The sequence below is a fragment of the Anolis carolinensis genome, chromosome 3 (assembly GCF_035594765.1).
Source record: "Anolis carolinensis isolate JA03-04 chromosome 3, rAnoCar3.1.pri, whole genome shotgun sequence".
NCBI lineage: Eukaryota > Metazoa > Chordata > Lepidosauria > Squamata > Dactyloidae > Anolis > Anolis carolinensis.
Window position 1 is genome coordinate 284,834,893 of NC_085843.1, and position 25,499 is coordinate 284,860,391.

Genomic DNA, 25,499 nt, shown 5'->3' on the forward strand with positions numbered 1-25,499 from the left:
GAAAAAAGATATAAGAACACAAACTTGAGAGAGGAATGTAAAGTGTGTTTTATATCAGATTTATAACTATATTTATATGGATATGTTATACGTTCCTATTAATTCATTATAATTTTCTCAGATAAACTCACCTGAAGAAGGCTAAGAGTCGAAACCGGTCATGTGTTTTACATGCTCTTCAGCATTGTTTGGTTATATATTCATTTTGCTGTACGGAGTATTAACATTACAATTGTAAATTCTGTATTTATTGTATTTCATTCAATATAAGTTTATATTTTATACCTGTTTATTGACCATTTACTAATGCATATCGCAGTACTTGTGGGTATATATTAGTTTGATGGGAATAAGAGACAGGGTCCTTTTGGTGACAGCCTTTCAAGTCCTGGAGCTCTCCATGTTGGGCTTCAAGAAGGTATTTTTGTACTGCCACTCCCAACATCCCCCAGCCAACAGCCCAGAGATTCTGGAAATGGCAGTCCAGAAAGGCACCTTTCCCCATTTTCTGAAGTTCTGTCCTGCAGCATTTGGGGAGAAGAGACCATGGCCAGGTATGAGGGTTGAATGAAAAGTAATGCCTCCACCTTCATAACTGTTCAACAGATGGCAGTCCTGGTCTGCGGCAGGTCCTGGCTTGTTCAGTAGACTCTCCTCTACAAATCCATTTGGAAGGAAGCCTTAGCATTGAATGGTGGTGTTGTTAAAGTGTGAAGTATGGAACCCTGCGCAGACGGTTGGTCAATGCGACTTAAATAATGTGCAGTCACTGAATTCTTGACATCAGAAGGTGTCACCCCAAAGGAGATTCCTCAGAGAATGCAAGCTGTTTATGGTGATTGTGTTGATGTGAGTCCTGTGCCTCGTTGGGCGAGTAAGTTTAAAGATGTTGAGGTGGGAACATCTGACTTGCGCAACAAACAAAGAGTTGGACATCTTGTGACAGCAACCACCAAGGTTCACAAGCAATAGGTTGACAGATTGATTCAGGACGGTCATCGTATCCCTCAGAGAGAAATTTCAAGCATAAATAGCATTTCACAAGAACGTGTGGGTCACATTATTGCTTTGCTTGGCTATCAGAAGATCTGTGCACGATGGGAACTGTGAGACATCGGTTGCGGAAACAGAGTGTCGACTTCTGTGATGGCTTCAGAAAGCTTGTTCATCGTTGGCAGAAATGTATCCAATTATCTGGTGATTCTGTGAAAAAGTGAATAGGGGTAGTTAAAGAGCACATTTTAAGAATTATTTCTTTGTTTGATTTATTAAAATACTCCCATCCAAACCCAAGTAATGAAGGTGGAGACATTTCTTTTCATTCAACCCTCGTAGATGCCCTCAAAGCAATGGTGCCTTTCTATCTTATCATCTTCTATGAATGATTGGATGCCCCAGGCCAGGCCACTCACTCTCTGCAAATCCAGCCTGAATCTGGACCTGATGTTCTCCAGGCATATCAGACTACAACTCCCATCTCTGTGCAAGTTGGCTTCTGGACTTACTGGAGGGAGTGATGGAAAGGAGAACATGGTAGACTTGAAGAAGCAACTTTTATTCTTATTATTTATTTATTTCAATCATTTATACCCCGTCCTTCTCACCCGAGGGGACTCAGGGCAGCTTACAAGTGGCAATTGATGCCGTTACACTGATATACAATGAACTAAAACATTAAAACAGTTAAAACTGTCATAAAATACAATATACAAAGTTTAAAATAATGCAAAGTGCTTATGCCATTCATAACTTTTGGGCCATTTCTCAACACCATCATCAAAAACTAAGAGTTTAAAAATAAACAAAGTGGGACTGCCATTGCTGACAACTTCCAGAAAAAGGAAGCCCTTCTTTTAAAGAAGACATGTCCTCCTAACTCAACCCATGCAAAAGAAGGGAAAGAATATTCAAGAATATTTTGGAAAAGGTTGAATTTTTTCATATCAAGAAGTTTTGATGGGCAATTGTGCATTGAGTTGTGTTGTCAAGAGTCAGACGCCAATTAGCAAACAAAAATAGAGTTTATTCAGCAGATAAGCCAAAAAGTAATGTTAACACAGAAAAAACCTTGAAACACTTCACTATCAGTGCTTCAAGAGCAGTTCAAACAAAAATATAATTCAGCAACACAAGCAGGAAAAAACAAAGCTAAACAAACTTAGTGCAAACTGCACTTTCTGAGTCCAAGCCCTGCCAGCCGGCTCTGTAGTTTTCAAAGGAACAGTTCCCAAAAGAAAACACCAAATTGGTCAGGAAACAAACAAACAAACTAAGAATGCAGTAGACTGCTTCCACAATGTGGATAAAGCCGAAGGCTCCAAAAGGGTGGTGAAAAGATGTCGTCCGGGATTCCAAGGTCAGGTCAGGAGATAACAGCGGTGTCCAAAGAGCAAGCCAGGAGTCAAAAGCCGATAGTAGTCATCAATCACAGGGCGAAGGCAGTAGCAAGGTCAAATTCCGATCCAAGGTCTGAAGAGGGTGCAATCATCCAAAACAGGTCCACGATAAGACACAGCGAGAGCCAAGCTAGGTGATAACAGCAGATTCAAATCATAGTCCAAGTCCAGTCTTCATGGAAACACAGAGATCCCAACGGCGCCTCAGCAACACCTTGCCACACGCAAAGTGCAGTGGCCAAACATTCCCATTTTATTCCCCTTCCTCCTGGGTGACCAAACACTCACACCCAAACACCAGGTGTCCCAAATCTACTCAGAGTCTGAACTCCACACAGCTAGCGCTCGTGGATTTGGAGTACCTAGCAATTCGTCGGAGTCCCAATCATCCTGCCCACACTTAGCCCCATGAACACTTAAAGAACCATCCTCCCTTCTCCAAGCATCCCAATTGGGATCAGCTCCTGCAGAAACCCCAGGTTCAGAAGTATCCATAGACCCCAAATCCCCAGACATCTCCGGTGGCTGTGCCCATTCAGTGCCCGCTTCCCCAGCCACCACCTGTTCCTCAGCATCCATCTCCCCATCTGAATCTTCCTCAGAAGATCCCCCATATAGCTCTCTAAGTCGCTTCCTGCGCAACTCCTCCAGTGAACCCTCATCACGAGGGTTTTTTCTTCCTCTTCGAATTCCATCCCCATCAACCATAATCCCCGAAGGCGCAGTCACAACATGTGTGCCTTCAAGAAGTTTCCAATGTGTGACAACCCTCTTGCAAGGTTTTCTAGGAAATATTTTTTCTGAGAAAAACTTTGCCTATGCCACCTTCTGAGGCTGAGAGAGTGTGACTTGCCCAAGGGTTTCCATAGCCGAGCAGGGAGTCAATAGCCGGTCTCCAAAGTCATAGGGCACATCAACACTCAAATGAATGCAGTTTGACACCACTTTCTGCATCTCAATGATCTGTTCTGCAGCATTTGAGGAGAAGAGACCAAGGCTGGGCCTCTTGTGTGTATGTGCCTTCAAGTCTCCTATGGATGGATGTTCCTAGGGTTTTGTTTGACTATGGTTAAACTACAGTTAGGTGGATCTGTAATCGGTTAAGCAAACGAACCCAAAGGGTGCTCACCAATGCATCTTCCTCATCTTGGAAAGAAGTCATGAGTGGAGTGCCACAAGCAGGGTTCCGTCCTGGGCCCGGTTCTGTTCAGGATCTTTATTAACGACTTAGACGAAGGGTTAGAAGGCACGATCATCAAGTTTGCAGACGACACAAAACTGGGAGGGAGAGCCAACACCCCAGAAGAAAGGAGCAGAATTCAAAACGATCTTGACAGACTAGAGAGATGGGCCGAAATTGTGGACTTCTGGTGAGCCCATGAATTTCACAGAGTTTTCTTAGGCAAGGAAACCTCAGAGATGGGTTTGACAGTACCTTTTGTCAAGTATTCCTTTAACCTGAAGCAGAGTTTCTCAGCTCAAACCTCCAAGCAGCATTAAAGTACTGCCTATGGTCTGTGAGCAATTGTTGCAATAAAGAGGAAACGCAGGAGCTTCTTTCCACAGGAAGGGTTCATCTTTTGCTGCACCTATTTGCAGTATTCACAGCTCTGTCCAGAATCCTCCAGTTCACCATACATTGTCACACAAACCAACACCACCTTCCTCTGTTGGTGTTCTTATATACACTTGCATGAGGTAATGTTCCATTCGTGCTTTCATTTTCTCATACACTTGATGCAAACCTCACTTCAGGGTCTCATTATTCTCATGCTTAATCACTGTAACTGTGACTCAGTGCTTAACAATACTTCAAGTAACACAGCATTTTAGCTTCAGAGTAGGTTAGTATATTTCCAAACTTCAACACCTTCCTTTGGAATAGAGCCTATAGCACAGGCATGGGCAAGCTTTGGATTTCCAGGAGTCCAAAACACCTGTGGGTCAAAGTTTGTGCATGCCTGCTATAGCACCTGGGATTCATTGATGGCACCCCCTCCAAGTACTAATTGGGGTTGACCCTGCTTAGCTTCCGAGATCAGATGGAATCTGATGCCTTTTAGGGTATTCCTTGGCAGTCCTTCTGGGCTTGGAGAATGTTCTTCCTTTGGAGATCTTTGCTTCCAAAATTCTGCAGTTGGGGATTCTGGGAATACATCCCCAAAAGACCCCTTTTCCCATGCTTTGGATGTTCTAGTCTGCTATATTTTGTGGGGAAATTAAAGTTGCCTGTTGGCCCTTGGTGATACCTTGGTGGTCTCCCACCCAGCGTGGTGATTATGGCTAAGCTCCATTCTCTTGGGAAGAATTTGGGAGTTGGGCACCTGGCACGGTGACTATGACAAGCTCAGTTCTCCTGGGCAGTTTTAGGGAGTCAGGCACCTGGTTTGGGGGAGCTTATGAACTTTAATAAAAGTAATGCGCTGGAAACTTTCTTTCACGGTGTCAACTTTACTTCTTACTGGAAAGCATCATCGTCTCTAGCTCTTGAAATCCAAGCGGCCTGAAGGTGCGCTTACTCTTGAGTAGACCGGGCGCCGGTCTACCTCCTTGCCAAGTTTGGACTGCGTTTCAGCTCCTGCTCATCTAGTTCATGCCTTGCTTTGAAATCCTGCTTTTGGGCATTGACTGAAGAGAACTCTTCTTGCCTCTTGATCCTTTTCCCCACTCAATACTCGAGCCGAGTTTGAGTGTGTTTCGGTTTCTGGACTTTGGACTTTAATATTGGACATAAGACTTTCACTTATTGGACTAATTTTGATCTTTCCTGAAAGGTCAACTGCTTATTCAACTTTGCTGTTTATTTCCTTTTGGAACTTTATTTGCTTTAATAAAGATATTATATCGTTATTGGCCTCTGTGTTGGTTTTCAGTGCTCTCGCTGCCTAGGGGTTTAACAAAATGCCTGGTTCTTCTCTGCTACGGCAGAGGTGCCAACTTTGCAATTGAAGAGAGAAAGATCTTTGCTCTGTGTTCCTGTATATTCTTGCAGCCATGGATTTTGTTTCAAGTTCCAGCCTTGTGTTGCCTTTGAATCCAGTTGAATGTTCCAGTAGCTTTGCCGTGTGGATTTCTATTACCTTGGACTACTTTGGAGTTTGATCCTGCATTCTAGCCTTGTTTCCTGTGGTTCCAGTTTATTTCATGCCTTGGAATAGAATCTTGTTTGGACCATTCTTGATACTTTTTGTGGGACTGAGTGTGAGTTTTGGTTTGGACTATGTTCTTTAAGTGACTTTCCTAGACTCTTGCTTTAAGTTTTTTAAGTATACAGCTCCTGTGGATTTACACCCATTTATTGACTCTGAACTTTATTTTCTTGTGCTTACTTATAACTTATATTCTGGGGCTCCAGTGTGGTTTTAAGGTGCCTACGCAACTTAGGGATGCAACACTGCCTCGCGAGCATGGAGACAAAAGACAGGGCCTTTTCAGTGGTGGCTCCTTGACTGTGGAATTCTCTCCCCAATGACATCCGGGATGCTCCATCCCTTCTGGATTTCAGAAAGAAATTGAAGACCTGGCTATGCGCGCAAGCTTTTAAAGAATAATCTCTGATGGCTTTGACTCGGTCTGGACCAAGGTTTTTGTGCAAGGTCTTGTGGATGAATGGTTTTAAGCACCGTGTATGGTTTTGCAGTCATGCCGGCCACATGACCTTGGAGGTGTCTATGGACAATGCTGGCTCTTCGGCTTAGAAATGGAGATGAGCACCAACCCCCAGAGTCGGTCACGACTGGACTTAACATCAGGGGAAAACCTTTACTTTTACCTATGGTTTTAAATTTGTGTATCAGTTTATTGTTATTGCTTAACTGCTTTCACTGTTTTATGTTTTATTCTATTGTGTTGCTGTTTATCGGCATTGAATTTTGCCAGATTTGTAAGCCACCTTGAGTCGCCTCGGGTAAGAAAGGCAGGATTGAAGTGATGCAAATAAATAAATATAAATTATGATTGCGATAATTGATTGATTGTATTGCTGGTGCTTCTTCTAGGTCAAGACTGGTCCCAAGACCTTGGAAGAAAGGCGTTCCAGTTTGGATGCCGAAATAGACTCCTTGACCAGCATCTTGGCTGATTTAGAAAGCAGCTCGCCTTACAAGCCTCGTCCCCAACAGGTAAGAAGGGAAGGAGATTTCTCCTTACCAAGGTGCTTACAGGTGCATGGATCTTTATACCCATGTCTCTAGAAGTTGGTTTGCATTGAGCATCCTTATCCAAAACCACTGTGTCCAGAAGTGTTTTGCAGTTAGGATTTGTTCAAGTTTTGGAATATTTGCAAGCACTAGGCTGTGAACCAATGTCAGCTACTCTCCAACAAGTGGACCAGAGTCCAGTCTGTCATAAAAATGAATGTAGTACCTAAGGCCCCTTTCCACATAGCTGTATAAAATCCACATTGAACTGGATTATATAGCAGTGTGGACTCAGATAATCCACTTCAAAGCAGATACTGTAGATTATGTCCGGAAGGGGCCTAAGATGCTCTTTTTCTTGCAAACTTGACCACTTTTAATGAGTGATGTCCCATTCAAACAATGCCAAAAAGACCTATCAATATTTACCTGGCCAGGAAAGAGACCCAGGGTGGGATTTAAGGTATTGCAAGATGGTAAGAAAAGAGGAGGAACCGGTCTCCCAAGTTTTAAAATAGATGATCACACTTGCTGCGTGATAGGGTTAAATGACTGGATTGCTTTGAGAAATATGAGATTATTAGTTAGAAGGAGGAGGTTTAAAATGTGGAATCCAGACCAAGCCCTGGGTCTCCTTATAGAAAGATAAATCTGGGTAGAAATAATAATACAATCCTAGAGTTGGAAGGGACCTCGTGGGCCATCCCGTCCAACCTCATTCTACCAAGAAGCAGGAAAATCACATTCAAAGCACTCCCAACAGATGGTCATCCAGCCTCAGGTTAAAAACCCCCAAAGAACAACAACATCTACATCCACATTTTACATGTTGAGTCTCCTTATCCAAAATGCTTAGGATCAGAAGTGTTAAATATTTTGAATTGACACACACACACACACACACACACACACACACACACACATATATATATATATATATATATATATATATATATAGCCCCCAAAGGCACAGCGGGTTAAACCACTCAGCTGCTGAACTTGCTGACCAAAAGATTGGTGGCTTGTATCCAGGAAGTGGGGTGAGCTCTTGCTATTAGCCCCAGCTTTTGCTAATCTAGCAGTTCGGAAATATGCAAATGTGAGTAGATCAATAGGTACCGTTCTGGCAAGAAGGTAATGTGTACACTGCTTTGAGTCCCCCATAGGAGATATAGCGGTATATAAATAAAGTTTTGTTGTTCTTGTTGTTGTAATGGCCCTTCATGCAGTCATGCCAGTGGCCACATGACCTTGGAGGAGTCTATGGACAATGCCGGCTCTTCAGCTTAGAAATGGAGATCAGCATCAATCCTCAGAGTCAGACATGACTAGACTTAATGTCAGAATGTCGGGGGAAAACCTCTCTCTGTGTGTGTGTGTGTGTGTGTGTAAGTGTGTGTAATGAGTTGTCTTGGAGATGGGACCCAAAGTCTGAACACAAAATTCATTTAGGTTTCATATCCACCTTCACATATAGCCCAAAGGTCAATTTACATGTAATAATAATAGTAATAGTAATAATAGTGTTATTTCTTACCTGCTTCTTCTCACAGCTCATGTAATATTTTAAATAATGTTTTGCATAAAACAGTCTATATACCTTGAGACACCTGAAAGTAAAGGTGTCCCTATCTGAGCCTGGACAATTTTGGAATTTGCTCCATCCATACAATCCAACCACCTGTGACTTGAAAACATTGAACTAAATCAAATCCAAAAATAAAGCTTTGGTTTTGCCATTTTATATCATTTCATATCATATTACACCGCAATTGTGTGTAATGAGACTTGTTCGTAAAGTGATGTGAAAACAACAACAACCCAAATTTCCATTCAGTTTGGGTTTTTCCTCCTCGGATTATCCGTCCTCCTCTTCCTTCTTTCCTTTCCTTTCCCTTCGGAGCCCAGCTCCATTTTGCAGATGTTCAGATCCGCAACATCTGCCGCTGTGTATTCAGAGTTAATCCATTCAGTAAGACCTGAAAGTAAATAAATAACCCAAAGGCACACAAGCTAAACCCCTTCCTCTGCTTCCTTTGTGTTCTGAGCATCGTTTTCGCACAGATGGAAGGGGCAAAGAGAGAGCTTTGCAGGAACGGGATGCTTTCCTTCCATTCTCTTTGCCAGGAATACTAACCAGGCCCTATTCCCAAGTACGGTATAACTGTTGTTTGCTGCAAGGTGACCAAAATATTGAACACCAATTGGTAGTTCTTGTCTTGCGTTCCTGCAAAAAGCACTCCCCCCCCCCACCAAAAAAAGAAATTCTTGGAGTGCATCTACATGGTTGAATCAATGCAGTTTGATACCACTTTAACTGCCATTGGTCAATGCTGTGGACGCATTGGATATGCAATTTGGTGAGGCACCAGCTTACTATAGGTGCTTCTACACTGAAGAAAGAATGCAGTTTGACACCACTTTAATTTTTATGGTTCAGGTCTTTGTATTCATGGGAGTTGTAGTTTTACAAGTCATTTCACTGCTATGGAATCCTGGGAGTTCTAGTTTTCCGAGGCCTCAGCAAGCTGCAGCTCCTAGGATTCAATAGCAGTGAGCCATGGCATTTGCAGCAATACCAAAATGCATTGAGCAAGCTACAAGTCCCAGGATTCCATAGCCATGCCATTTGCAGCAACGTCAAAGTGCACTGAGGAAGCTACAAGTCCCAGGATTCAATAGCAGTGAGCCATGGCATTTGCAGCAATACCAAAGTGCATTGACCAAGCTACAAGTCCCAGGATTGAATAGCAGTGAGCCATGACTTTTGCAGCAACGTCAAAGTGCATTGAGCAAGCTACAAGTCCCAGGATTCAATACCGTGTTTCCCCGAAAATAAGGCAGTGTCTTATATTAATTTTTGCTCCCAAAGATGCTCTAGGTCATATTTTCAGGGGATGTCTTATGTTTCCATGAAGAAGAATTCACATTTATTGTTAAACAAAAAAATGAACATTTATTATATACTATACAGTAGTTATCATCATCATCATCATTTAATTACTTATTAATCGCCCTCCATCCACGATGCTCTAGGCGATTTACAAGATAAAATTGTAAAGGATAAAAATATATACATACAAATATTGATAAAATTAACCTAGATCAAAAGCTCTAGTAAAGAGCCATGTCTTGAGTGCTAGGGTAAAAGGCCCTAACTCACGCATGGCTCTCATATAGGGCGGCATGGCATTCCATAAGGCAGGGGCAGAAATAGAAAAAGCTCTGCGCCTGGTCCTCTCCAAGTGCACTTCTCTAGGACCCGGTACATAGAGTAAGTCACGTTGGGATGGTCGTTGTGACCTCCGATGATGGGAGAAGGAGAGATGGTCCCTAAGATACGATGGGCCCTGGCCGTAAAGAGTTTTAAAGGTCAGAACTAGCATCTTATATAGACCACGGGAATCAGTTGGAAGCCAATGCAGATGCTGCAGCACTGGTGTGATGTGGCATTTCATGGGTGTTCTTGTGAGGAGCCTGGCTGCTGCATTCTGAACAATACGGAGCTTCCGGGTCGTGGACATCGGAAGGCCAACATACAGGGCGTTGCAATAGTCCAGCCTAGATGTGACCGTGGCATGGATGACTGTTGCCAGGGCCTCATCAGATAGATAGGGTGCCAGTTGCCTCGCTTTTTGTAGGTGGAAAAAGGCCTGTTTGCTGGCAGCAGCGACCTGAGCTTCCATTGTCAGCTGCGAATCTAAAACGACACCCAGGCTCTTAACGGTGGGCGAAGGAGATAGGGCAGCACCATCGAAGGTAGGTAGCAAGTGGGTCAGACCAGTCGAGCGGCCATGCCAGAGAATCTCGGTCTTCGCCGGGTTCACCTTCAGTCTACTAGCACGTAGCCAGTTCGACAGAGCCTCCAGACATAAGGTGAAATTGTCTGGTATTGACGTTGCTCCAGGCTCCAGGCGCAGAAGGAGTTGGGTGTTGTCCGCATATTGATAGCAGTCTAGGCCGAAACTCCGAGCCAAACTAGCAAGGGGTCTGACGTAGATGTTGAAGAGAAGAGGGGAGAGAATTGCACCTTGGGGTACCCCACATAGGAGGGGAGATCTGTCAGAGACTTGATCCATATACTCCACGCATTGGCTCCGGTTTCGCATAACAGCATAACCAGACAAACTGTGAATCCTATCATGAATTTCTTGTTACTACCAATATTTCCATGTACAACACTCTATGGTACGTACGTTTACCGACCCTGCATGCTTTGATGTTCTGTTTGGCGGGCATGCTTCCAAACACAAACTTTGCTAGGTCTTACTTATTTAGCAATTCAGCAAAACCTCTGCTAGGTCTTATTTTCTGGGGATGTCTTATTTTAGGGGAAACAGGGTAGCAGTGAGCCGGGGCATTTGCAGTAACATCAAATTGCATTGGTTGTATAGTGCAGATACAACCTAAGTTTGGACTGAAACCTGGACCTGGCCCACTGACTTGGGTGCCATCATCCAGCACTGGTAGGGCCTGACTCAAATCCCTCACATGCAACACAACACACACATCTTGGCTTTTGAGATACCAGTGTGCATGTACAGTGCAAGAATTCATATAATCAAACCACTCCTGGCAGATGGCCATAGCTTTGCTAAAAGTCGTTCTCTGGAGCTTTTTAAGGAGAGGATGGGAGGGCTTGGATTGTGCCTCCTGCCTGGCAGGACGGGGTTGGACTGGATGATCCTTTGGAACCCCTTCCACAATCTGGGATCCTCTGATTCTAGGGATCGTTGGCGCGAACGGCACCAGGCCTTCCCTCCTTCCTTCCTTCCTTTGTGGAAGGAAGAAATAGAGGAGCGATGTGCTTTTGGAGCGCCAGACTGGCATGGAACAAGCTCAAGATGTTCCCAGTACAGAGCGGTTGAGCGGTGGGTGGGGAATGCCACTTTCAGATGGTCTTGAGGCGGGCCTTCTGCCTTCCCGTCTGCTGCTGAGTGTGTGCTTGTGTGTATGTGTTTGTGAGTCTTTGGGGTGTATTTTGGAGGGGGCAGGCTGGGTATCGATTGCCTTTCGCTGCATCGGATGGCAGGAACATATTGCGTTTTGGCGGCGGGTGGCGGCGGCGGGATGTGCTTGTGCTTTTGTGTATATATTAAAGTTTCATTGACTGGAGGAGGAGAAAGCCAGCCGGTTTTTATCTCCTTTTGCTGGCTGACAAGCCTTCATTTTTTGCAACGGGTAGGTGGAACAAGAGTAACACACACACTCACACGCTTGCCAGGATTGTGCATTCCTTGTGCGTTCGAATTGCCAAGAGAAGGGGAATTTGTAGGACGTCGAAGATGCCTCTGTTCCCATCTCGCCTCCTGGTTTTCCGTCTGCTTGCTGGCTTGTTTTACAGCGTTCATTGATTTCTAAATCATCTCCATCCGACACACAACAGAGTGAAACCTGGGAGCAGAGCGCATGCTTTGCATGCTAAAGAGTCCAGCTGTGGCCTGCAGCAGTTCTACTGGATTGCGTGGCAGCAAATGAGTGGGTGCACCTACATGGCAGAATTAATGCGCTTTGACACCTCTTTAACTACCACAGCTATCAACACTATTGAATCCTGGAAGTTGTAGTTTTGCAAGGTCTTTCGCCTTCTTTGCCAAAGAATACAGGACTCAATGCTGCACAGTCCTATTACAGTAGAGTCTCACTTATCCAATGCAGGTGAAATGTCAGGAGGGAATGCTGCTGGAATGTCACCATACAGCCTGAAAAACTCATGGCAACCCAGCCATGAAAGCCTTCAACAATACTAATAATATAATAAGATAAAATTTGTTGCTGTGTGCCTTCAAGTCTTTTCCATACATATATGCACATACACACACACACACATATACATATATAGTAGAGTCTCACTTATCCAACATTCACTTATCCAACGTTTTGGATTATCCAACACATGTTTTTATTCAATGTTTTCAATACATCGTGATATTTTGGTGCTAAATTCGTAAATACAGTAATTACTTCATAGCATTACTGCATATTGAACTACTTTTTTTTTTGCAAATTGGATGTATAACATGATGTTTTGGTGCTTAATTTGTAAAATCATAACCTAATTTGGTGTTTAATAGGCTTCTCCTTAATCTTGCCTTATTATCTAACATGTTCACTTATCCAACATTTTGCCGGTCCATTTATGTTGGATAAGTGAGACTCTACTGTATTTGTAATTTTGCACTGACTTTCAGAAAGTCAAGTTATTATTATTGCCCATTTTCAATTGTTGTTGATGTTGATTATGTTTTTAGATAACCACAGTAGAGTCTCACTTATCCAACCTTCACTTATCCAACGTTCTGTATTATCCAACTCAGTCTGCATTTTAGTAGTCAATGTTTTCAATACATTGCGATGTTTTGATGCTAAGTTTGTAAATACAGTATTTATTACATAAAATTACCATGTATTGAACTGCTTTTTCTGTCAGTTGGTTGAAAAGCATGATGTTTGGTGCTTAATTTGTAAAATCATAATGTAATTTGATGTTTAATAGGATTTTCCTTAATCCCTCCTTATTATCCAACATTTTCGCTTATCCAACATTCTGCCGGCCCGTTTATGTTGGATAAGTGAGACTCTACTGTATTATTATATGATCTCCTCATTTTGAAGAGTAGAATCCTGAGTCTGACTTTGGTCACTAGGCAATCTTCTGCACCAAGCCTGGCTCTTGTCTCTATCTTAGTGTTCCCAGGATAGATGTGAGAGCCAGTCTTGGGTCCGGCTCTTTTTCCCTGGGCTCTTCACATCATCTCTTTCCCCATCCATCCCTCCATCCCTCCGTCCCTCTTTCTCTCCCTCCGCCTGCCTTCCTGCCTGTCTGATTTATCTCTCCATCCGCCCACGCAGCCTCCACGGCAGAACAAGGCGTTTTACATCCTTGGGTACAAAGCTGCAGCGAAGCGGCTGACGGCGAGAGCGGCGCATTATGCCTGACCTGACAATTAGGCAGACTTATTACCATGTCAGTGTGCCAGATGGATCCTTTCTTCTCCTCCGCACCGGGGTCTGCGTGAGGGCCGTTTATGCATTTGCTCTCCTTCCCAGTCTGGGCAGAGGGCAACAGGGAGGGCGGCTGGCAGGCTGGAAGGGAAAAGGTGGTTTTATTGGAACCAAACCCCGTATGTGTTCAATGACAGCCCCGGCGAAGAGATTAAAATGGCCTTCCCAAATGCTTGACACTGCTGTTTCCAGTTGCAAACAGGAGAGGATGAAAGAAGGGCATAAAAGAGGAGTGCATGGTAAGAAGGGACGGAAAGATGAGTGTATTTATTTATTATTTATTTATTTACAGTAATAATAATAATAAAATACAGTAATACAGTAAAATACAATAATAATAATACAGTATTTATATTCCGCCCTTCTTTCTCACCCCAAAGGGGACTCAGGGCGGATCACATTGTACACACATAGGGCAAACATTCAATGCCCATAAACACATCGAACTGAGACAGAGACAGACAGACGCAGAGGCAATTTAACCTTCTCCTGAGGGGATGTTCTATTCTGGCCACAGGGGGGAGCAGCTGCTTCATCATCCACTCTGACGGCACTTCCTCATTCCAACGTTGGAAATTAGTTAAACTTGCCTCCGCACTTTTATAAGTGGTACCTTATTTCCTACTTGATAGATGCAACTATCTTTCGGGTTGCTAGGTCAGCAACGAGCAGGGGCTATTTTTTATTTTTAATTGACGGGTGCTCACCCTGCCACGGGCTGGCCTCGAACTCATGACCTCATGGTCAGAGTGATTTATTGCAGTGGCTGCTCACCAGCCTGCGCCACAGAATCATAGAGTTGGAGGAGACCTCGTGAGCCATCCAGTCCAACCCCATTCTGCCAAGAAGCAGAATCATATTCAAAGCACCCCTGACAGATGGCCATCCAGTCTCTGCTTAAAAGCCTCCAAAGGAGGAGCCTCCACCACTCTCCGAGGCAGAGAGTTCCACTGTTGAAAAGCTCTCACAATGAAGAAGTTCTTCCTCATGTTCAGGTGGAATCTCCTTTCCTGTAGTTTGAGGCCATTGTTCCACTGTGTCCTAGGGCAGCAGAAAACAAGTTTGCTCCCTCTTCCCTATGACTTCCCCTCACTTATTTATACAAGGCCCTCATCAGGTCTCTTCTCCGCCTTCTCTTCTGCAGCCTCAACATGCCCAGCTTTTTCAGCCGCTCCTCGTAGGGCTTGTTCTCCAGACCCTTGATCATTATAGTCAGAGCCCCCGGTGGCGTAATGGGTTAAAGCCTTATGACATGAAGGTTGGGTTGCTGACCTGCAGGATGCCAGGTTCTAATCCAACCCGGGGAGAGTGCGGATGAGCTCCCACTGTCAGCTCCAGCTCCATGAGGGGACATGAGAGAAGCCTCCCACAAGAATGGTAAAAACATCAAAACATCCGGGCGATGTCCTCTCAGCAACATCCTTGCAGACGGCCAATTCTCTCACACCAGAAGCGACTTGCAGTTTCTAAAAAAAAAAAAAAATCATTTGAATCTCCCTCCTCTGGACACATTCCAGCTTAGAGTCAACATCTCCCTTCAATTGCGGTACCCAGAATTGGACACGGTGTGATTCCAGGAAAAGTGGTCTGACCAAGGCGGAATAGAATAGAAGGGGAGAATGACTTCCCTGGATCTAGACACTAGACTCTTCTCGCAGGCCGAAAATCCCATTGGCTTTTTTAGTTGCTGCATCACATTCCTGGCTCATGTCCCCCTTCCTCCCCAGTATTCTTGGCATTGTTGTTCATTCAACATCATAACCTTATTTATTTCCTTTTATTCCCACCCTTCAGTGGAATGGAAGTTCACATTACATCTGCAGTAGAGTTTCACTTATCCAGTATTCACTTATCCAACGTTCTGGATTATCCAACACCGTCTGCCTCCCGCCCCGATCCACAGCTGTTTCTGTAGGCAGCAAGGATTGAACTTTTTAGGGATTTAATTTCCGACGAAGTTGTTACTATAAGTTCATTTTATGCAATTCTATATTTATAGTCAATTTGTTACTAGTGAATGTTTTTGTAGTCAACGTTTTCAATACATTTATTTATTATTTATTTACAGTATTTATATTCCGCCCTTCTCACCCCGAAGGGGACTCACATTGTATATACATATAAGGCAAACATTCAATGCCATATACGCATAGAACAAATTCAGAGACAGACGCAGAGGCAATTTAACTTTCTCCTGAGGGGATGTTCAATACTGGCCACAGGGGGGAGCAGCTGCTTCATCATCCACTGCGTCGGCACTTCCTCATTCCATTGGCGGCTGGATGATTTTTATTGAGTCCTAAATTAGTTAAATTAGCCTCTCCACTTTATAAGTGGTACCTTAATTTCCTACTTGATAGATGCAACTATCTTTCGGGTTGCTAGGTCAGCAATGAGCAGGGGAAATTTTTTTTTAAATTGTCGGGTGCTCACCCCCGCCACAGGCTGGCCTCGAACTCATGACCTCTTGGTCAGAGTGATTTATTGCAGCTGGCTGCTCTCCAGCCTGCGCCACATTGCGATATTTTGGTGCTAAATCTGTAAATACAGTAATTACTACATAACATTACTGTGTATTGAACTGCTTTTTCTGTCAATTTGTTGTAAAACATGATGTTTTGGTGCTTAATTTGTAAAATCATAATATAATTTGACGTTTAATAAGCTTTTCCTTAATCCCTCCTTATTATCCAACATTTTCGCTTATCCAACATTCTGCCGGCCCGTTTATGTTGGATAAGTGAGACTCTACTGTGTACTATTCTTGCTACCCAATATTACGACAGTGTGGGGATGAGAAACTCGTGGGAAGTGAGAAGCCCATTCGCCAAATGCCTTTTTCGGGATCCAGGGAAGTTAATCACGCAGTTGCCCTCCGCATCCCTTGCTAGAAACGGAGCCTAGCATTCTGTTCTTTCAGCTAATGAGCCAGCCTTTCTGCCAGGTCTTTTGCAGGGAAAGGAAGTGGCAGCGGCATGTAATCGGAGGGGAGGGAAGCAGAGGACAAAAGCACTGTGTTTTGCTCATTTGCGGAGCCTCAGTGGGCCGTTCTGGAAAGCACAGAGATGCCGGCGGGAAGTCTCTTGTGCAAACAGAGAATTTAATGGCTGGAAGCAGGCTGCGATTGCCAGTTCATCTCCATCAATAATACTTCATCATCCAGTTAGGCCTTTGACAAGGTTCCCATGACATTCATGCAAGGAAGCTAATAGAATAGACAAAGCTCCTGTGAGGTGAATTGGGAATTGGATGACCGGCCGAACCCAAAAGGTGCTTTGGCCCAACGGAGAGTGTTGGGAATCACCCTGATCTACTCAAGTCTAGATGTAGTTAGATAGATGATAGAGTTAGATTGAGGGAATCCTTTCCCTGTTTCCAAAGCATGCCTAGATAGGCTTCACTGTGTTTCACTCTATCCTGCTCACGTCACATCCCTTACTTTGAAGTTAGTAGAAATGTGACTCTCCAGGGACACTAGCTTTTCATTGGTCAGAATGTCTTTATGGCCCCAATAAACTGGACCATGAGGTTGGAACCATTTTGGTTCTCTCTTCTCCCTTTGTTCTTCAAGCTAACAACACGTCCTGCCATCTCTCCTTGGCAAGATGTAACTATTTAGATGTTTGTTATTTTTCCTTTCTTATTTTTCCTTAGAAACCAGTCTAGAGTAGACTAGACAGCTCCCAAGCCTTTCTATCTACAATGGAGTTCTTTTTACCTGAATAAATACTTTTTGAACTTTTACTGAGACTCTGCAGTCCATTGCAATCCTAAGCTGAAAGGCTTCTCTTTGCTCGCCCCGTGTAAGTAACTGTTGCATTTGAAAGCTTTTGCTTTGGCTACTCTGCTGATTTTTGGTGGAATCTCCCCAGAGAGGGTTAAATTGTGTCTAACCACTCAGAGATTACCACAACAGAGAGAAGGCGCTCTTGGCACCCCATTGGGTTCAGTCCTGTGCCCAGAGCAATAAAACACCCTTATCAATGACTTGGATGGTGGAATAGAGAGCATGCTAATCAAATTGGAGGATAGTTGCATCTATCAAGTAGGAAATTTAGGTACCACTTATATGTGGGGAAGCTAATTTACAACAACATAAAAATCATCCAGCCACCATTGGAATGAGGAAGTGTCGTTGCAGTGGATGATGAAGCAGCTGCTCCCCCTGTGGCCGGAATCAAGCATACCATCAGGAAGCTGGAGAAAGTTTAAATTGCCTCTGCGTCTGTCTCTGTCTCTGTTCTATGTTATATGGCATTGAATGTTTGCCTTATATGTGTACAATGTGATCTATCCTGAGTCCCCTTCAGGGTGAGAAAGAAGGGCGGAATATAAATACTGTAAATAAATAAATAAATGACACCCAATTGGGAGGGATAGGGGATACCTCAGAGGACAGGATCAGGATCCAAGATGACCTTCCCAGATTAGAGAACCAATTGGCCAATACTAACAAAATGAACATCAACAGGGAAAAATGTAAGGTCCTACAGTCAAGCAGAAAAAGAACATTTGCAAACCTCAACTGCAGTGGTTTCCAAGCTTCGATGCTCCAGGTGTTTGGGACTGCAGCTCCCATTATTCCTGGTCCTTCACCAAGCTGTCTATGGCTTTTGGGAAGAGAAGTCCCCAAACAGATCAAGGACTGACATTTTGGAACTGGTCTAATGAAAGGAAAGTCTGATGGGAGTCTGGTTTCATGAGATCACCAATTATCAGGTTAGGGGGCTGGGCCAAAACAAATGAATTTCAACAGGGAGAAATGCACTTAACAGCAAAAGATATTAAACACAGAGATATTGGAGGGATGACACCTGGCTTGGAAACAGACCATTGGAAAGGGATCTCGGAGTCGTAGCAGACCACAAACTGAACACAAGTCAGCGGTGTGATAACTTTTAACCTCTCTGAATTGCATCCAGAAGCAACCTGGGAGCTTGTTTGCAAGAACGGAATCCGATGCGATCTGATTCCTAATGCACAATAGTCATTGTGGAGCAGCATTGACTCAATGTTTGTGGATAGCTAGCTCTGCGTGCATCTATAGACACACACAATCTGGCTTGCTCTCCCGAGCGTGGGTGGGCGGGTGGGTTGGTGCGCTCCATGTTTCTTTTTGTGCTCCGCTCTCTGTGCGTCTCTGCACACACAGGCAGTCTAGTCGCCTTCCCACTCCTCCCATCTGTCTCCAACAAAGAACACTTTGCCAGCCTGAAAGAAGCAACCTTGATGTGATCCGTTGGTTAGTAACCTGCCCGAGTTTTGTAAATCAACTTGAGTGAATTCACAGATTCATAAGAGTTGGAGGAGACCCCAAAGGCTATCCAGTCCAACCCTATTCTGCCAGGCAGGAGGACACAATCCAAGCCCTCCCAGCAGATGGCCATCCAGATTTGCTTAAAGACCTCCAGAGAAAAAGGCTCCACCGGATTCTAAGACAGCAGCATAACCCACTCCTGAGCAGTTCTGAACTTGAGGAAGTGTTTCCTAATGTTTAGGTGGAACTTTTTTTCCTGCAGTTTGAACTCATTGCTCCATTCTGCTCTGGAGTCACAGAAAACAAGCTTGCCCCTTCCTCTATGCGGCTTCATTTCAGATATTTAAAAATTGCTTGTCATGCCCCCAGTTGCACCTCAGCGCTGGTTCACTTTGCTCTTAACACACACTCCACCACAGCAGACTTGGTTTTTAGTTTATTGGTAAAATATAGCAAAGTTTTAATAAAAAGCAGTAAAAAGTAGTAATCCAATTGTAAAGGCAATCTGCAGAATCTAGTCCAAAGTCTCTGTAGAATATAGCAATTCAGTCCTGAAAAACAAGGCAGCGTGAACTCCAAAATAAAACCCAAAACCCAGGAACTAAGTATGAACCAAAACAAGAAACTTTTTCCATGACAGAGACAAGGCAGGAGTTAGGCTTCCAAAATCAATGTTGCTTCATCTGAAATCTTTTTCTCTATTTAACCATGCTTACAGGCTAAGAAAGCATTTCTCTGTCCTTGAGTTCCCACACCTGTCCCAGCTATTCTCAGAGAATGCCTGGGATGATGAACCATTATCTTAACCTTGTATCTCGATCTAAGGAAGACTCCTCTGGCTCGCTGCCAGAGCCACCTGGACTTTGTTGATGTTCAAAATCCTGTGAAAGGTCACCCTTATCACTAACTTCAGCTTCCCTGCTAGCCTGTGGCCTTTCTAACAATTCAGAGCCTTCAACATTTCCTTGGTCAACTTGATGAAACCCAAATCCCCCTTCATCATCAGACTGAACCACAACACTCCCTCTCAGTCTTTCTTTCCCAAGCTAAACAAGCCCATCAGCTTCGATTGATCCTTATTAGGCTTGGTTTCCAAATCTTTGAACACTTGTGGTCACCTTTCTCTGGACACCTTCCATCTTGTCCATCTCCTTCTTGAACTGTGCCCAGAACTGGACACAGTCTTATTCCAGGTAAGGTCTGACCAAAGCAGAATAGAGTGAGACTAGGATTTCCCACAATCTGGTCCCCTGTTGATGCCGCCTCAAATAACATTGGCTGTTTTAGCTGTCATATCACGCTTTTTGACTTGTGTTCAGCTTGCGGTCTGCCAAGACTTCTAGATCCCTTTCTGATTAAATGTTTTCAAGCCAGGTGTTCCCCATCCTATACCTATACATATGCACACAATAGACTCTTGGGTAACCCATGGCACCTGGTTGCTTGAGAATCACTACTATAAATAGACCTAACTCGTATTACCATGCCCCAAGCTATAACATAAACTTTGTATTTGCCCTGATATTAATACTGAAATACAACCATTAAAAGCCAGTTAAGACAAACAAAGGCAAACGTAATGTAACACAGTTTGACTGCATTGTGGAAATAGCTTTGTGAAAACAGCATTATCTATTTGGGGTTTTTTGTCAGTCGCTTGAGAGTTCTGGTTGCTTGGGTTCTGTTTACTTGGGAAATAATAATAATAATAATAATAATAATAATAATAATAATAATAATAACAACAACAACAACAACAATAATAATAATAGTCTAGGCTTATAATATCTTAGACACTTAAGAAGAGACCAATATTCAAAGACGAATCCCAGACACTTGGACCTAATATGCATGTGTGCTGTGTTGTTGTGTACAAATAAATCAATAATAATAATAATAATAATAATAATAATAATAATAATAATAATAATAATAATGATAATTTTATCTTACTCTCTTCATGGCGCCGAGCACAACATAGCTAAATACGCATATACGGGGTGTGTTTGTGTGTGTATGTGTGTATGTTTGTGTGTGTGTATTTGTGTGTGTGTGTGTGTGTGTGTGTGTATATATATATATATTTAAAGCTGTTAGTTTCCTTTCATGCACAGTGCTTTGCAGTATGTGTGTGTAAGTCTATGTATGTGAGTGTGTACAGAGAATTGAAGATAATGGTTTCCCTTGATGCACAATGCTTTGCAATATGTGTGTGTGTGTCTATATATATATAGATATATATATATCGATATATATAAAGAGAATGAAAGCTGATGTTTTCCCTTGATAAACAGTGCTTTGCAATGTGTGTATGTGTTTAGAGAGTATGTGTATGTATAATACACACACATATAGAAGCTAATGGTTTTCCTTCTTGCATGGTGCTTTGCTATAGATATGTTTGTGTGTGTGTTGGTGTATGTATGTATAATTATGTGTGTTTGTGGAGAGAGAGAGTTAAAGCTGATGGTTTCCCGTGATGCAATGCTTTGCAATACGTGTGTGTATATACTGACATTTTCCCTTCATACACAGTTCTTTGCAATATATATGTATCTTTATGTGTGTATATTTGTGTGTGTGTATAGATATATATACCGTACATAGAGATATATATAGAGATATGTACACACACTGTAACATATAGAGAGATAATTAAAACTGATGGTTTCCCTTCATGCACAGCACTTTGCAATATATCTGGGTTTGTGTGTATATTTGTGTGTGTATAGATATAGATATATGTACACACACTGTATAACAGCACTATATATGTGTGTATGTATGTGTGTGTGTATATATGTTTGTGTGTGTGTGTATGTAAATAGATGTATACAGAGAAAGATGTATACACAATGTATAGAGATAATTAAAACTGATTGTTTCTCTTCATGCACAGTGCTTTGCAATATGTGTGTGAGTATGTGTGTGTGTGTGTGTGTATATATATATATGTATACACACTAATATATATAGAGAGAATTAAAAATAATGGTTTCCCTTCATGCACAGTGCTTTGCAATATATATATGTGTGTGTGTATGTATGTAGATTTGTGTGTTTATGTGTGTATGTGTGTGCACAGTATAGTGCACAGTGCTTTGCAATATATGTGTGTGTGTGTATGTTGTTTATGTGTGTATGTGTGTGCACAGTATAATGCACAGTGCTTTGCAATATATATGTGTGTATATGCATGTAAATTTGGACGTGTGTGTGCACAGATTAATGCACAGTGCTTTGCAATATATGTGTGTGTGTATGTTTGTGTGTTGTGTGTATGTGTGTGCACAGATTAATGCACAGTGCTTTGCAATATATATGTGTGTGTGTTTGTATGTAGATTTGTGTGTATGTGTGTGCACAGTATAATGCACAGTGCTTTGCAATATATATGTGTGTGTGTTTGTATGTATATTTGTGTGTTTATGTGTGTGCGCGCACACTGTATAATGCACAGTGCTTTGCAGTATATGAATATGTAAATTTGTGTTTTTATGTGTGTGCGCGCACACTGTATAATGCACAGTGCTTTGCAGTATATGAGTATGTAAATTTGTGTGTTTATGTGTGTGCGCGCACACTGTATAATGCACAGTGCTTTGCAGTATATGAGTATGTATATTTGTGTGTTTATGTGTGTGTGCGCACACTGTATAATGCACAGTGCTTTGCAATATACATGTGTGTGTATGTATATTTGTGTGTTTATGTGTGTGCGCGCACACTGTATAATGCACAGTGCTTTGCAGTATATGTGTGTGTATGTAGATTTGTGTGTGCGGGAATGCATATAGATGTAGACATGTATACACACCGTATATATAGAGAGAGAATAAAAGCTGACGGTTCCCTTGACGCACGGTGCCTTGCAATATGCGTGTATGTATGAATGCATGCCATTAAATCCAGTGACAGCATGCTCATCCTTCCGGCCGGGAGGGACCGTGTCTCCTGGCAACGGCACTGCATCCAATGCTTGCCTGGCTCATCCGCTCTGCGCATGACGGCTCAGGCCCGGCAATGGCATTCGTGTGCTGGTGACGTCGGTGCGGCTGACGCAGCAGCGACCCCGACAAGGGACCCGTGCCCTCGGACACCGAGGCTCATTCTGTGGGTGGGAACCCCGGGCAGAAGTGCGCAGGGATCAGGCCTCAGGCGGTTGACTTTCGGGGCTCTGTGTGCCCCGGCATCAAAAGAGGGTTTGCAGCGAACATGTCTGGCAGATTGAGCACCGAATCCCCAGCGGCGAGCCTTGAACAAATTAGAACTCGGCTCTGCTGTCGTGTGCATCTGCCTCTGCTGTGGCTGAGCTGGAAGGGAACAGAGCCCTGGCCTCGTGGGAGTGCAAAGGTGTCAGACCCCTGGCAGCAGAGCACCAAGAACCATACACGGAGGCCAATCTCTATCTAATATCTTTATTAAGGAAATATATAAAAGCAATAAAAACAAGTGAGGAATATAGTTTAGAAGCAGACCTTTCAAATGAGGTCAAATATAGTCCAAAAATGTATTGTCCAATAAATGATATTAGAGTTCAAAGTTCTTTATCCAATACCGAAACACACACTATTGCCAAGCAATAGTGTGGGGAAATGTCAGAGTCTTAAGAGTCCAAGGTAGCTTGACAACAAGGCTGGAACAAGGCTGGATATAACTTGGTTCTTTAACAAGGTCCGTGACTAAATACAAGGCAACCAGTGATTCCTGGAACAAGGTCCGTGGTTAAAAGCAAGGCGGGGCAAAATCTTGAATGCTTGATCCGGAAAGCAAGGAACTGGGGTTACGAAGTCCACACACGATCTTACTCCTGAAGCTGCTCTGTTGACTCCGCAAAGATTCTCCCGCGTCAAGCACCTATATTGGGGTCTCGTTTTCCCACCAACAATCTCTTTCCCTAGAGAACGAGAAGCGAAACCCAACTCTGTCCAGATGCAAGACTCCTTAGAATTTCCCAAGGGAAGCAGGCCTAATCAGCCTGTTGTTTGACAGCAATCCGTAAACTCCTGCGATTTTGTTCTCTGACTCCTCTGTCTCTAGAGTAAGATTCCCTTCTGGGAAACGGAGGCGAGGAATGCCCAAGGTCTGTTTTACTGAATTCTTGGGGACAAACATCAACATCCGGCAGGTGAAAGGACTCCGGCTCTTGTTGAACCGGCGAAAACCCCATGTTTTCGTCTTCATCTGCCACGATGGCACTAGGAGCAGGACTACAAGGCCCATGAGGCATCACAAAAGGCATGTTCCCATGCAATTGAAGGGAAAAACTCATTCCCACTGCCCCTATTTCCCAGGATCTTATCCCAGGTTGTCTCCTTATCCCAGATTTTATATATATATATATATATATATATATATATATATATATATATATATATATATATACACATACACACACACACACATATATATATATATATATATATATATATATATATATATATATATACATACATACATACATACATACATACACACATACTAGCTGTGCCCAGCCACGCGTTGCTGTGGCGTTGTCTGGTGGTGTTGGTGAGAAATTGTTGAGGTAGTGGTGGTATTGAATGTCTGTTGTATGGTTGTCTTTATGTTTAGTATGCATTTGGTTGTTTGTGTACTGTGAAAGTGGTGAGGGTAGAGGACACTGTTTATGTTGGATTAGTGAGACTCTACTGTATATTTGTAATCTTATATTATCTGCCTAGAACTGCCCCTTCTTCACAGCTGTATAAAATGCACACTGAAGTGAATTATCTGGCAGTGTGGACTCAAGATAATCCAGTTCAAAGCAGATAATATAAGATTCTAAATGGGTAATATAGCTGTGTGGAAGGGCCTTGAGTCTACACTGCCATATAATCCAGTTAAAATCAGATAATCAGATAATCTATCCCATTTTTATTACGATTTTACCATTTATGTGTTTTAAATGCAATTTTTTATCCTGTATTTTTGTTTTAATTGATATATTGTATTACTGTTTATCTTTTTATAGTGTGATTTGTATTATGTTGCCTATGTTTTGTTCTATGTTGTTTGGGCCTCTGCCCCATGTAAGCCGGCCCGAGTCCCTGCGGGGAGATTGTGGCGGGGTATAAATACAGTTTATTATTATTATTATTATTATTATTATTATTATTATTATTATTATTATTATCTGTATCTTATAGGCAGTGTGGAAGAGGCCTGAGGCCTAACTGTGCCTGTCCTCTAGACTGAGTAGGTTGCTAGGAGACCAAGTGGGTGGAGCTTAGCCCTCTAACTGGCAGCAATTGGATAAAAACAATTATTCCTTTCCCTCTAATTAGGACTTTATTTTTCTTTTCTTTTTTGTATCAACTTAGAGCTGTAGATGATGGGTTGTGTTGTCAAATTTTGAGGTTGGGGGGGCTGTAGTTTTGTTGTTTTGTCCGCTGCCCTGATGCCATCACTCTTTATATATATATATATATATATATATATATATATATATATATCCCGTTCCACGCAGCTGAATAAAATACCATATTTTTGAACTGAAATATGTGGCAGTGTGGACTCAGATAACCCAGTTCAAAGTAGATATTGTGGTATTTTCTGCCTTGATATTCTGGGTTATATGGCTGTTGTTGCACCTCAGCACTGGTTCACCTTGCTCTTAACACACACTCCACCACAGCAGGCTAGGTTTAAACAGTTTATTGATAAAAGATAGCAAACATCCAA

The 25,499-nt window shown here is 42.8% G+C and overlaps 1 protein-coding gene across 3 annotated transcripts in view; it reads left to right on the forward strand.

The window, feature by feature from the left end:
* The window catches only part of lpp (LIM domain containing preferred translocation partner in lipoma), a 420,779-nt gene that overhangs the window by 245,175 nt on the left and 150,105 nt on the right, over nt 1-25,499 (forward strand). For all 3 annotated transcript variants that reach the window (XM_062976935.1, XM_062976933.1, XM_062976934.1), the window contains one exon: nt 6,395-6,517. In XM_062976935.1, coding sequence (XP_062833005.1) covers nt 6,395-6,517 — 123 coding nt within the window. The remainder of the gene's footprint in view (nt 1-6,394; nt 6,518-25,499) is intronic.